General features: G+C 36.6%; 3 protein-coding genes across 3 annotated transcripts; 2 read left to right on the plus strand and 1 right to left on the minus strand.

Annotated features, from left to right (window-relative positions):
• Window positions 1-740: 740 nt before the first annotated feature.
• LOC108225015 (uncharacterized) lies at window positions 741-3,196 on the plus strand. Its single transcript, XM_017399807.2, has 3 exons — window positions 741-1,288; window positions 1,755-2,102; window positions 2,200-3,196. Exons 1-3 carry the CDS (start codon window positions 860-862, stop codon window positions 2,839-2,841), a joined length of 1,419 nt encoding a protein of 472 aa, XP_017255296.1. The 5' UTR covers window positions 741-859; the 3' UTR covers window positions 2,842-3,196.
• Window positions 3,197-4,445: 1,249 nt separating this feature from the next.
• On the plus strand, window positions 4,446-8,040 carry LOC108192844 (protein arginine N-methyltransferase 2). The gene is made up of 3 exons (XM_017359347.2): window positions 4,446-4,832; window positions 6,720-7,115; window positions 7,585-8,040. Exons 1-3 carry the CDS (start codon window positions 4,559-4,561, stop codon window positions 7,896-7,898), a joined length of 984 nt encoding a protein of 327 aa, XP_017214836.1. The 5' UTR covers window positions 4,446-4,558; the 3' UTR covers window positions 7,899-8,040.
• Window positions 8,041-8,297: 257 nt separating this feature from the next.
• Window positions 8,298-10,858, minus strand: LOC108192843 (subtilisin-like protease SBT1.7). Its single transcript, XM_017359346.2, has one exon. It carries the CDS (start codon window positions 10,723-10,725, stop codon window positions 8,434-8,436), a length of 2,292 nt encoding a protein of 763 aa, XP_017214835.1. The 5' UTR covers window positions 10,726-10,858; the 3' UTR covers window positions 8,298-8,433.
• Between the last annotated feature and the right edge of the window lie 2,073 nt (window positions 10,859-12,931).

Genomic DNA, 12,931 nt, shown 5'->3' on the forward strand with positions numbered 1-12,931 from the left:
ACGTGGTGTAATCATTCCAAAGCTGCTTCACGAGTTTTACTTGTCTCATCTCATTCTCTAGCCCCCCAGCAACCTCGTCAACTCAAATCTCATTGGTCCACAATCTTCACTCTTCCCTGCCCATTCATTCATCCCCGTTACGGAACCTTAAAGGCTGGTCTATTTGAACCGTGTTTTCGGTTCGATTATTTTTAAGATCACATTTAATAATATCAGGGAAGAACATCTATATTTAGTATATTACATAAGATAATACTATAATGGTACATTTTATATACCATACAAAATGTTGTAATTATTTAAAAAGTATAATTTCTAAACATCTCACTAAAATGTTTTAAAATTGGTTTTAAGATAAATACATTTCAAAGATAAGAACAATCGAATATAAATTTTAAAAAATAATTATGTGACCTGAAACGGTTACATTTCAAACAAAAAATTGCCATTGATTTTAAGTCTCCACGTTATGAATTAATTGTTTTTATAAATCATACAACTACAGTCACAGATATTCAAATTACTATACAAATTAAGTATTTTAACTTCTAATCTTGTATAATTTAATTAATAAATATGAACATGGATTCACACTCAAGACTAGGTTCAGTCAAAAATAATTGCCGGTATCAATGGGAAATCATACAAAATAATAACTAAATCAAGAAAAATCAATATTATAATAATCATATTTAATACTCCCAAACAAAAAGCAAATTCAAACATTACGTTATGTTTTTCCAAGCTTCAACAAACACTTTATTACTTACACAAACCCACAACAACAAAAATACACACAACCTCTAGTCTACCTCGTTTCTGCAAAAACAACAATTCCTCTGTCCTAAAAACCAAACAAATGGAAAGAAAAACAGGGTTTTTCACTTCACTAAAACAAGAAATGACCAGAGGCTTGTCTCCGGCGAGGTCACGCAGCCGGAGAAGCCGCAGCAACTCCCCGCATTCCGGCCTTCTCCGGCGCCGGAAAGCTACCAACCCTCACGACCACTTCATGTTTAGATCGGGTAGTTTAAGACCGACTGAAGCATTGTCTCCGCTACGAGAAGGCCCGGATCACAATGAAGTAATCGACGGTGGGGATTCGAAGAAGTGGGGGCACTGGATGAAAGGTCAGCTGTGCCGCGCACCAGGGAATCAGAGTAGTGGTGGTGGTAATCAACGGTCGGATCTGAGCTTGATGCTCGGGGTTCTGGGAGCACCGTTAGCTCCTGTGCACGTTAGTTGTAGTGAACTCTTTGCTAATCTTAGCATCAAAGATACTCCCATTGTAATAACTCTCACTACCCTTTTATTTTTTGTTGTTAATATTTAATTTTAATACTGTTTAATTTTATTGCTGGAAATGGTGAATACTATGAATTTAGCATCTAGGCTTTATGGTTGGGTATGGGCTGTTTTAAGCATAATTATTAATAGGGGTTAATTCATCAGCTGAGCATATGTGCTTGTATTTGCTGTTTTTGAAGTTTTGTGTGTAAGTGCTTAAGGGGAAAAAAAGGATTAGCATGAAGTTTTTTATCTTTTTTTTTATTAAAAAAAAAATTATACAAATTTTTTCAGTAGTTGTGTGTTGGTTTGTTGATATTATAATTTAGTGGATAGAGAAGGAATGAGGTTGTTACATGTCTTTGCTTGCAAGTATTTGTGACTTGTGAGGTGTGTTTTATGAGGTTAAGATGTTATGAGTGTGGATATTTTTGTTAGTTGACCCAGTTGGTGGATCATTGTTTCAGGAAACGTCATCGGCTCAGTACATATTGCAACAGTTCACTGCGGCTTCAGGAGGACAGAAGCTTCAAAACTCTATTAGAAATGCATATGCAATGGGGAAGGTGCGGATGCTGTCTTTTGATATTGAAACTGCTACGAAAGTGATAAAGAGCAGGAATTCCTCAAAAACAGCAGAGTCGGGAGGTTTTGTTCTCTGGCAGATGCATCCAGACATGTGGTATGTGGAGCTTGCTCTTGGTGGCAGCAAGGTTCATGCTGGTTGTAACGGTAACCTTGTTTGGAGGCACACACCTTGGCATGGTGCACATGCTGCTAAAGGGCCTGTCAGACCCTTGCGCCGTGCACTTCAGGTGAATTTTCATGTGATCAATCATGTTATTAGCCTTTTACTATTTAAAGTTTTTGCTGTGGTGTTTGTACTAGTCTGATTTTTTTTTTTTTGCTTAGGGTCTTGACCCGAGAACCACTGCAAGCATTTTTGCTGAAGCAAGATGTATCGGGGAAAAAAAGATCAGTGGAGAGGAATGTTTCATTCTCAAGCTTTGCGCTGATCCACATACTTTAAAAGCCAGGAGTGAGGGGCCAGCAGAGATCATAAGACACGTATTTTTTGGGTATTTCAGCCAAAGAACAGGACTTCTGGTGCACCTGGAGGACTCTCACCTTACCCGTATCCAATCCAATGGTGGTGATGCTGTTTATTGGGAGACCACAATCAATTCCTTTCTTGATGATTACAGGCCTGTTGAGGGGATCATGATTGCTCACTCGGGACGATCAGTGGCAACTCTTTTCAAATTTGGAGAAACAGCGATGAGTCACACTAAGACAAGGATGGAGGAAGTATGGACAATCGAAGAAGTGGCATTCAATGTCCCAGGTCTGTCAGAAGACTGTTTCATCCCCCCTGCTGAACTAAGATATGGATCTATTAATGAAGCACGTGAACGCCCCAAGGAGGGGAGAGCAAAGACTGCTGTGGCAGCAGCAGCAACTTCATATCAAACCAAAGTCGCAACACTGGAAAGATCACACAGTAGCCGCGCCAACAACAAATTCTACTTTGAAGATGAATACAAACAAAAGTGACATTGTTCGATGATTAAACTGAATATAAAGGTAGCATTTAGTTTATGTCGACACACAAACATGATCTGAAATGGTAATGTAGGATCTTTGTTGACCGAGATGTTTTGAAATTGATAGCCAAGTCTCCTCCAATCTGTAAATAATATTAAAATGTAGTTGGAGTCCGGTGATTCAATCAACACTCGGTCAGGAGTTCCATAATAAGTTTAGCATGCCCTTTCGAAAGGTCTGTTATCCTCACCATGTAAAGTCTCTCATTGTTGTGCAGCTGTTATTAAGCTGTGATGCTGATAAACTTGTAAGCACAAATATTGTCTATCATAATTCTCATGGAAGAAAATTTTTCAGATTTAAATTCATGTGAAAGGAAGATAGTTTCATCACTGTATGCAACTTGGTCTCTCTACTTCTCGGTGTTAAGAATTAGTCCATCTAAAATCTTAATGTGTTAGAGGAAAGTCTCATATGAATCTTATGTTATATTTCAACACTCTGAGTAAAGGCAACTGGGCAAGGTTGTCGGAAATCTATTGACTACCGATTCCGGTAAGGTTTGTGTAAGTCTGCTTGAGTGTTCTTGGTTTGGTATGAAGTGTGAACTTCATGTTTGGAATATAAGAAAAAGGTGTTGTCGAATCATGATGTCTCCAAAAGATTGTACCCACCATGATAAATCTTTGCTTCATTTGTTATCTTGTATTTCATATTGATCATCACTACTTTTGTAAAGGAATGCAAGCATTCTGTGGCTGCAATATGCATCAACTTTTGCTGCATTTGAATTGCTGATTATGTCTTGTTTTTGTCAAAACATAGGTGTACTTATCACCTACAAAATTATGACATGCGAATAAAAATGAGTGTTAAGATACTGATAGATTAGTTAATTAAGAATGCATGCGCCTAAAGGCTGAAGCCCATTTTGTACGTTTCTTTTTCCCATCTTCGGCTTAAGCCCAACTTCAATATGGCATCTGTTTGTGAAATTTTTGTTGTCTACGAATTTTATAATCTTGCCGGGTTCCAAATTGATTGGATCGAGTAGTCGATTATACTCCCTCCGTTTTCAAATTAGATATCACGATGTTCACAATTTAATTGCATTAAATGATCAAAATATGTGGAGTGAGATTGATCTAGGAAATATAAATAAGAGATATGTGGAGTAGAATTGATTTTGAAAATATGATTTTGCATTGAATGTTGAAGTGGACAAATAATTTGAAACAAAAAATTTTCTTGAAAGTGGACAAGATTGAAACGGAGGGAGTATTTTAAAAATATCTGGTTGCTAACTAAAATTGATAATTTATTTTAATATTTTTCATATATTAATTATGAAATATTATAAGCTTTTATTAATAAAAACACATATAATATTTTCTAAAAAATATATTTATAGAACAATTTATAATTTTCGGTAGTTTACCGCTGGACTTGGACACGTTTTTCTAAGCAAAGATTATTTTGAATTTTTTAAAATAAAATTTCAATATTTTAATATTCATAAAAAAAGTGAAAATAAATTATAAAATTATATTTTATAGATACCTTAAAATATGGTATATTTGAAGATCAACGTATTTTATCTATTACTTTGAACTTATTTTGTTAAAGAAATTTTTTGAAACTATCACAAGAACAGAATTGACATAAACCCTAACTCACAAACTGTATGTATAACTAACATATACACACACTGCAAGGCTGCAGGACCATGGCGGAAGAGAACGAGATATACTCGCTCGCTAAAAACGGCGACGTATCGAAACTAGAAGCTCTAATTGCTTCCGGAGCCGACGTCACCTTCTTCGATTCTTACGGTCTGACTCCATTGATGCACGCCGCTAAGCAAGGTCATGCCGAAGTTGTGAAGATCCTTCTAGAAGCCGGAGCTCCGTGGAACGCACTCTCTCCGTCTAATCTCTCCGCCGGCGACTTTGCAATGGATTCCGGCCACCAGGACGCCTTTGACGTCTTACTTAACGCCGGTATAATAGCTAATTTTAATTATAAAGTTGTTTAAGTTCAGCATTATGTTGATTATTTGATATTATTTAATTTCTCGTGAGATTAGGTATATTTGTATGGAATTCGTAGTAATTTTGTGGATTTGAGGATAGAGGTTGAGCTCGAGAGTGAATTATCTAGTAGTTGAATGTTCGGGTATTACGAGTTTACCACTCACGCAGTGATTCAGTTATGATAGCTATACATGTGAGAGTTTATTGTTTAATTTTAAATATTGATTATTTAATTCCTCTGTGTTATTAATTGTATTTGTATGTCAGTATGTGTTATATGTTAGTTTTGAGTTGTGGAGGATAGAGGTTGAGTTCGAGAATGAAATGGGATAGCTGTTGAAATTTGCGGCAATACGATATACATAGTGCTTCTGGACCTCTGGTGCTTCAGTTTGGATAGCTGGTACACGCGAGAGTTAATTATTAAATTTTATATGTTGATTATTTTATTTCTCGTATTATTTGTTATATTTGTATATATTGTATATTAATTTTGAGTTGTGGAGGATAGAGGTTGAGTTTGAGAATGAAATGAGGTAGGAGTTGAGTGTTGCGGTAATACGATCCACACAGTGATTAGTTATAATATGTGACACACGCAAGAGTTTTATTTCCTCTTGTTACTACTTCTTTGAATCTGTATTTGTTATATTTGCATGTATTGTATATTAATTCTAAGTTGTGGAGGATAGAGGTTGAGTTCAAGGATGAAATGATTTAGTAGTTGAATGTTGCAGTAATAATTAACACGATCCACACAGTGATTTAGTTAGGATAGTTGATACACACGAGAGTTTTATTTCCTCTTGTTACTACTTGTTCATATGTGTGTTTTTTTAATAGGTTTTTTTATTTGAGTTGTGGATGATAGAGTTTTCCAGTATTAGATTAAAAATAATGTATTCAAGTATTGAATGCAGTACTCTCAGTCACAGATTGGTTAAGTTACAATAGGTAATACACTTGATTACTTGTGCATACATGTGTATGTATCGATTATGTAGTTTTGAGTTGTGGATGATAGAGTTTGAGAATGAAATAAGTTAGTAAAGTACTAATTGAATGCCGTAGGCTTGTTGAAATCTGTTTTACGCAGCGATTGAGTAATATTAAGTGATGCACTTGAATTTTGAATTTTGGGTTGTGGAGGATAGAGTTTAGATTTGGAGCAAGCTAGTTCAATGTTGTCACAATCTGATATTCTGACGTATGGACCATGGAGTAATTGAGTTTGTAATAGCTTTTCTACATGAAATTTGAAGTTTTAAGTGATGGAGGATAGAGTTTGAGATTAAGGATAAGCTACTTTAAAAATTGTATTGTGTTGTAACTTTATTTGCAGTGTAATTGAGTTTTATGTTTTATCAGTCACATAAGTATGGAGAAAACAGGATCATAAATAATTAATTGAGTTTTTAGTAGCTATGCAACTGGGTAACTGACACTTTGATCATGTCTCGACGGAATTACTGGAAATATTTAGCATAACAAAATTTTATATATGGCAAAAAATTAGTCGTTTGTTTTTAGTTAAGAGCTGTTCTGTAATAGTTGATGGAATTCCAGATATTTGCACTCTCGACTAGGTTCCTATTGTTTATTATTCGTGGATAATCTTTGCTTTCCAACTGGATAAATCACTATATTTCCTTTTTTCCAGATTCTTTGCGAGTTCACCTGCAATTATTAGATCACTGAACTCTAAAAAAAATCTTGTGTATATGCTGTGTTAAATAACCTTTCATTCTGTTTCACTTTTTAAATATTATATTCACTTTGATTTTACTGAGTTTTAGTGTTTAAATCTATATTAGTGGATTCAGAATTTTCAATTTTCTTGTATCACTTTAATAGGGATACAGGCTGAATTGATACTCGGAACTATTGCGAGGAAAGATTATGCAGATGGAGATACCAACAAGGACTATTTGGAAGACAGAATCAGTTTTAGTGAGGATAAATTAATGGAATCTAATAGTAAAGCTATTATGATGGCTTGGGAGAAACCATTGATGGAAGCTCATGCAAAAGCTATTTGCTCAAGGGGTGGTCACATACTGAACATTGGATTTGGTATGGGACTTGTGGATGCTGCTATTCAGCAATATGGACCTGTTACACATACTATTGTTGAGGCTCATCCAGAAGTCTATAAACGTATGATTAGTTCTGGGTGGGGTGATAAACAGAATGTCAAAATAGTATTTGGCCGTTGGCAGGATGTGTTGTCCCAGCTTGAGTCTTATGATGGTAAGTTGGTAACCAGTCCAGTAGCCTTTTCTAGATTAATTATATGCATCATTGTAAATATACCATATACGCTATATTTATACACACATAAAAAATGTGGTTGTTTCTCTGTCACTTTCTTTTTCTTCCTTCCATAAGAATTTTTATTTTCAAATTACTAAACTCCATTCAAGTGGATCCAAATATTGAGTCTGAAAGAGGCTCCCATTTCTTCAATAGGCCAACAACGGTTTACAATCTGCTTGCCATCTTCTAAATATATATTCTGCAAGTTCAACCTTGTTTTGTGGTCGTAAACGTGGTCTAAAGCTGCTAATCCTGCTATGCTAGATGTACTTGTATAAACTTAAGCGATTAATTTGTGTTCAAAGACGATTGCTTATATTCATGAAACACTTAGATATTTGTAGAACATACCAAACTTCAAATTTTACCTGAACAATGATGGCCATCTTTTCAATCTCTGCAGGAATTTTTTTTGATACTTATGGGGAGTATTATGAAGACATGAGAGAATTCCATCAGCATCTTCCTGTTCTATTAAAGCCTGAAGGACTCTACTCATTTTTCAATGGACTTTGTGGAGGTAATGCCTTTTTCCATGTTGTTTATTGTCAAATAGTTTCTTTAGAACTTCAAAGTCTGGGTTACTCTACACAGTTGATACCCTTACCTGTTAAGGATTGTTTGGGTGAAAAGGTATGGGAGGGTGTGAAACACAAATATTGGCAGTTAGATACATATTACCTTCCTGTTTGTGAGGTTCTTCAAGATTCTGAATGATTTAAGCTTACAGTACTGTTTAAGCCAGAATTTTGTTATAGTAACGTTTAATATGTTATTGTGATCTTTCATCCCGTGATTAATTTGTACTTGAAGTATGGATGGTGGAGAAACTATTTGAGCATTTCATATTTTCGAAGTATTTGTGCCTGTTCTGTTTTTATTTTTTTTGTGATGCCAAGTCCATATTCTTTTCGTCGAACTTACATATAGGTGAAGGGGCACTTTTGTGCCAAGTAGGTGCAGAATAGCGACCTACTATTAAATAATAAAAGATGCCTTGTGATTAGTTTTTGTCAATTTTCTGCCTCTATCTACAGGTTTACGTTGTATTGATAAGCTAAATTACTAAATCAGAAACTTGTAGCAAATGCATAAATAATTAATTTTGATCCAACATAAAAAACTAAGATTTAGATCCTCTACTCAGGGATTGAGACATTGAGTATTATACATAAATAATATGCAAGGAGAATAGCAATCTGGCCCTATTTGGTCATTTACATTGTTTATTAGTTATGTGTGGTTATCACGATCATATCCAGCTGAATGCAATTGGACTACTGACAGTATATTTTCCTCCCAACCATTCTACACGTGCAAACTTTGTTGTGCCGGATGGCATGGAAGTTGCACTGAACGTCACAGTGTAGTTCTTCTTTTCATTCGGTTTGCTGAAAACTAATGCTTCTGGCTCCACAACTATTTTCACATTTGATATATCTGAAGACACTGAAACTTTGTACGCAGAAGGCTTGCCCACATTAGTCAGAGTTCTTGTATACTTGACTATCGTTGGTTGACTATCATCATTATCTTTTCGTAATGCTGTCTGCAGAGTAACAGCAAAGGAGGGATAGTTAAGATCTCCCACAGTGTATTTCTTATCCGCCTGACATGTGTCATTTCTCTTTGTGATTAACTTGATTTGGCTTGAACTGTAATTTAGGGCACAAAGGAACCCTAGGTAGTCATCCACTGTGGCATCATAGACAAGCCCCGGATCAAGGGCTGATATGGGATCAACATGTCCAGAACCAATGTCAAACGGCGTTGATGGCTTTCCTGTAGCAGTATCCTGTATGGTTTCGCCATTCTTATATGTGTTGTAGGCTGTTGTCATAAGTGATGATCTTATGGCTGCAGGGCTCCATTCAGGATGGGCAGCTTTGATTAGTGCTGCTAAACCACTCATATGTGGACATGACATGGATGTGCCAGATACTATATTGAAGTCTACATGCCGGGAATCATTTGTTAAACCACTTGGTCCAACTTTGCCTGTCCATCCAGCTATAATGTTAACGCCTGGTGCTATGATATCAGGTTTAAGCAGATCTGGTGTAATTGGGTTAGGACCTCTTGAACTGAATGCTGCCACGAGTGGTGATGGCTGGATGCCCAGGTGGGTACCTCCAGATGCAATTGTGGCCGTTGGATTTGAATCTGAAGATATGTACTTCTTTATTGCATCGCCAGCTATCTGACCCACAGCCACTGATGGTATAAGATGAGCATCAGCAACAATTTCTTCACCAAAAGAGATGGTGTTTGCTAATATCATACCTACACCCCCAGCATCTCTTACAACAACACCCTTTTGAACCCTAGAGCTCATCCCTCGATCACAAACCACAATTTTCCCTGCAACGTCTTTAGGGTGTAAGTTACCAGGTAGACATAGATTGCCGCTTGTGTTATTGGTGTTAATTTCGTACACCAGCGGAACTAGTGCACCTGACAGAGACTTGCCACTATAAAGTGATGAACCAGAAAAATTCTTCCCATTACCAATGCTAGCATAGGCTGGAAAATCACGGTCCAACGTCCCGGCACCTACAGTAGTTATCCATGGTGCCACATTTGATAGGCTCTCAGAACTTGGGCCGCCATTTCCTGCTGAGCATGAGACAAAAATTCCATTCAACATTGCAGTGAATGCCCCTATTGCGATAGTGTCTCTATAGTAATCAGAAACTGAACCTCCTAGTGATAATGATAATACATCTACACCGTCTGCAACTGCCTTCTCCATTCCAGCTAGTATGTCGCTGCTAAAACATCCATTAAGCCAACATACTTTGTACATAGCAACTCTAGCCTGTGTTGCCATTCCTCGTGCTGTCCCTGCAGCATAACCGAAGAGACTAGCTCCACTAACAGCGGAACCAGCTGCTGTAGTTGAGGTGTGCGTTCCATGGCCATCATCATCTCTTGGCGAGTTTGATTCCATAGTTTCATCAATTGGACCATAAGTGGCTATATAACCTTTTGAGAAGGACCTTGCCCCAATGAGTTTCCTGTTGCAACTAGATGAGTTAAAGCTATTGGCAACCTCACACTCACCTTTCCAGCTGCTTGGGACTGGACCTAATCCAGTGTCATCGAAACTTTGGCTTTCTGGCCAGACACCTGTGTCCAGCACTCCTACTATGACCTCACTAACTGCATTCAACTCTGGATAAACTGCTCCACCCTTGTCGAGTCCTAGAAATTCTGGCGTCCGAGTTGTGTGGAGCTCATATCTCATTTCTTCTTGGACTAATAGGATACCTGGGTGCTGTTCAAGGGATTGAGCTTCCTCGATTGTCAGTCTCGTGGAGAATCCGTGAATTATATCAGTATACGTATAAATTATGTTAGCAGTGTCTGATACTGATTTTAAGGATGAATCATACCAATGGAGGTGATCATTGAAACTCAATGGCATTGAGGACTTGTCCATATGAACTATGTAAGTCTTCTTTTGCTTGCCTAAATCTGCTGTGGCAGCATATGCATAGCAGCATAATAGTAGCATAACCACTGGAGCATGTATGAGCTTCATAATGGTAAAAAAAAATTGTTCCAACCTTTTGGTTGTAGAGATTAAAATGTTTTGGCAAAGGTTTTAGGTGGTGCCTAGGCAAATGAAGAGGGAAAAAAAATAGAGAAGTGAGAATCTCCCTCTGAGCTGCTTTTGTAGAACGTATTTGCGAAGACATGGTGAAGGATTGGACCCACTGGCACTGCCACTGCCTAAAGTAACATGGAAAGAAAACATCCAACCATTTACCAATAAAAATCGTTTGGGCTAGGAAATAATTTACTTTTTTCTTTATTTCATCTTAGCTTTTGCGCTGGCTGGCTGGACATATTAGATCTCCTCTATTTGATCTTGTGGTGTCTGCCTATATGACTAGCATTGAGCTTCATTGTTTTTCTTTCTGTATCCTGAGCAGCTCTGTTTTCGTTCAATCATTAGTGAAATGATTATATGAAAGTTACTTCGAAAATGCTGTGCTAATAAACTATTTTTGTACAACCCTAATCTATGTCATTGGGCATATTTCGAAGAGTTACTGTTTGCAAGATTCGGTTTAAGTTAATGTTAAGATAGTTAAGGGGTTAGAGTTTATGTAATATGTGTCACTATAGAGGGACTGCGATGATTGTTTACCTTGCCCTGAGAAGTGAGAACCTAGCCGTTGCTTTCAGAGTACAGATTGTATGGTGTGTGTCATAGGCACATGATAAACACTAAATTTTATATATTTAGCTCATTTTGACTAGTTTAGTTTTTTATATGCAGGAGGTCCACCATTATTAAGTAGGAGTTAATCAAAATGAGCTAAATGCATAAGCTAAATACATAGAATTTAGTGCTTAGTGTCCCATGACACACACCAGAAAAACCCGTCAGAGTATTATAGTGTGCAAAAAAGGACGCATATCAAATCCTCAAACTGATCTAGTGGTAGACAAGAATCAGTAGATATGATAGACCTGAATGCAAGAAACTTCGTTATAATGCTCCACCATCTTAACATTTTGATTTCTACATGTAAAGAAGGCATTACTTTACATAATACGCCAGTTCATTTGTATAGCTAAACCTGTAAAGTCTTACCAACACTTTATGGTCATGGCACACTTTCTTCTTGGATTGTGCTTGGAGTAAGGTATCGTTATTCATTCCCCTTGGTAATGACTCATGTTATTATAAAGGGTCGGTTGGGGACTGGACTTGTTAAGCCGTTTATGATTTTTCAGTCGTTAGATGAATAACTAGTGGTCTAGATTATAATATTTTTCTAACGAGTTCAGTGTTTTTAGCCGCTGGATGGTGATAAAAAAAGCGTTGAACTAGTAAATGTCCATTGTCCAACGATTAAAAAACACTGAACATTTAAATAAAATTTTATATTCTTGATCGTCAGATATTCATTTAATGAAGAAAAAATAATAAACTCCTTTAACAGGTCCCAGCACACCAGGACCCTATTTAAAATTATACTCCATCCGTCTCAATTTATAGGTCCATTTTGGAATAAACACACATATTAAGAAAAAAGTTGGTTAGATGGAATCTTATCATGTATCATTAATTAGTGCATTGATAAGTGAGAATATTGTTGAGTTTAAAAAAAAATCACAATAAATATAGAGATTTAATGCATTGAGAAATGAGAATAATGTTGAGTTTCAAAAAAATCACATTTAAGATGTAGATAAATTTGTATTGAAAGAAGAGAGGGACAAGTATTTTGGGACAAATTTTTTTTCCAAACTGGACCTATAAATTGAGACGGAGGGAGTAATGATGTTAGAAAAGTGTGTAGACGCATACGGGTACTATGCACTACAGGTTGTGGCTTTTTTCGAAATGATTGGATATATTATAACTTTTTCTCTTTTGCTTTTCTGGAAAAGCTAATAATTCATGGTATTAGAACCCCACTAAGAAGGTTTCTAAGCTCTGAGTAAGGACCACCGATTATAAGATCCAGGGTAGAGATTTACAAACAGTAGTATACAATCATGTGATGAAATTAGTAGGTCAGCAAACCTTTGAAAATTTTGGACCTGAGAATAATACTAGACAGCTTTGTGTTTTCAAATCTTTGTCCACTACGCATTTTGTATTATGAATGAATTAGATTCATTAGAAATACGCAGAAACGTGTAAAGTCGATGGAGTTGGATCAAGGTTATTGAGTCGGTCGCTCTTTTTGAAATTTTTGGCCGTCTCTAGCTCTAAAAGTCGGTGATTA

The sequence above is a fragment of the Daucus carota genome, chromosome 6 (assembly GCF_001625215.2).
Source record: "Daucus carota subsp. sativus chromosome 6, DH1 v3.0, whole genome shotgun sequence".
NCBI classification, from domain to species: Eukaryota; Viridiplantae; Streptophyta; class Magnoliopsida; order Apiales; family Apiaceae; genus Daucus; species Daucus carota.

Excerpts from the sequence above, each read along its gene's own strand:
- LOC108225015 (XM_017399807.2), top strand. The coding sequence starts at position 860 with ATGGAAAGAAAAACAGGGTTTTTCACTTCACTAAAACAAGAAATGACC. Across the intron at positions 1,289-1,754 it reads GCATCAAAGATACTCCCATT|GAAACGTCATCGGCTCAGTA; the intron begins GTAATAACTCTC and ends TCATTGTTTCAG. Across the intron at positions 2,103-2,199 it reads CCTTGCGCCGTGCACTTCAG|GGTCTTGACCCGAGAACCAC; the intron begins GTGAATTTTCAT and ends TTTTTTGCTTAG.
- LOC108192844 (XM_017359347.2), top strand. The coding sequence starts at position 4,559 with ATGGCGGAAGAGAACGAGATATACTCGCTCGCTAAAAACGGCGACGTA. Across the intron at positions 4,833-6,719 it reads TGACGTCTTACTTAACGCCG|GGATACAGGCTGAATTGATA; the intron begins GTATAATAGCTA and ends TCACTTTAATAG. Across the intron at positions 7,116-7,584 it reads CCAGCTTGAGTCTTATGATG|GAATTTTTTTTGATACTTAT; the intron begins GTAAGTTGGTAA and ends CAATCTCTGCAG.
- LOC108192843 (XM_017359346.2), bottom strand. The coding sequence starts at position 10,725 with ATGAAGCTCATACATGCTCCAGTGGTTATGCTACTATTATGCTGCTAT.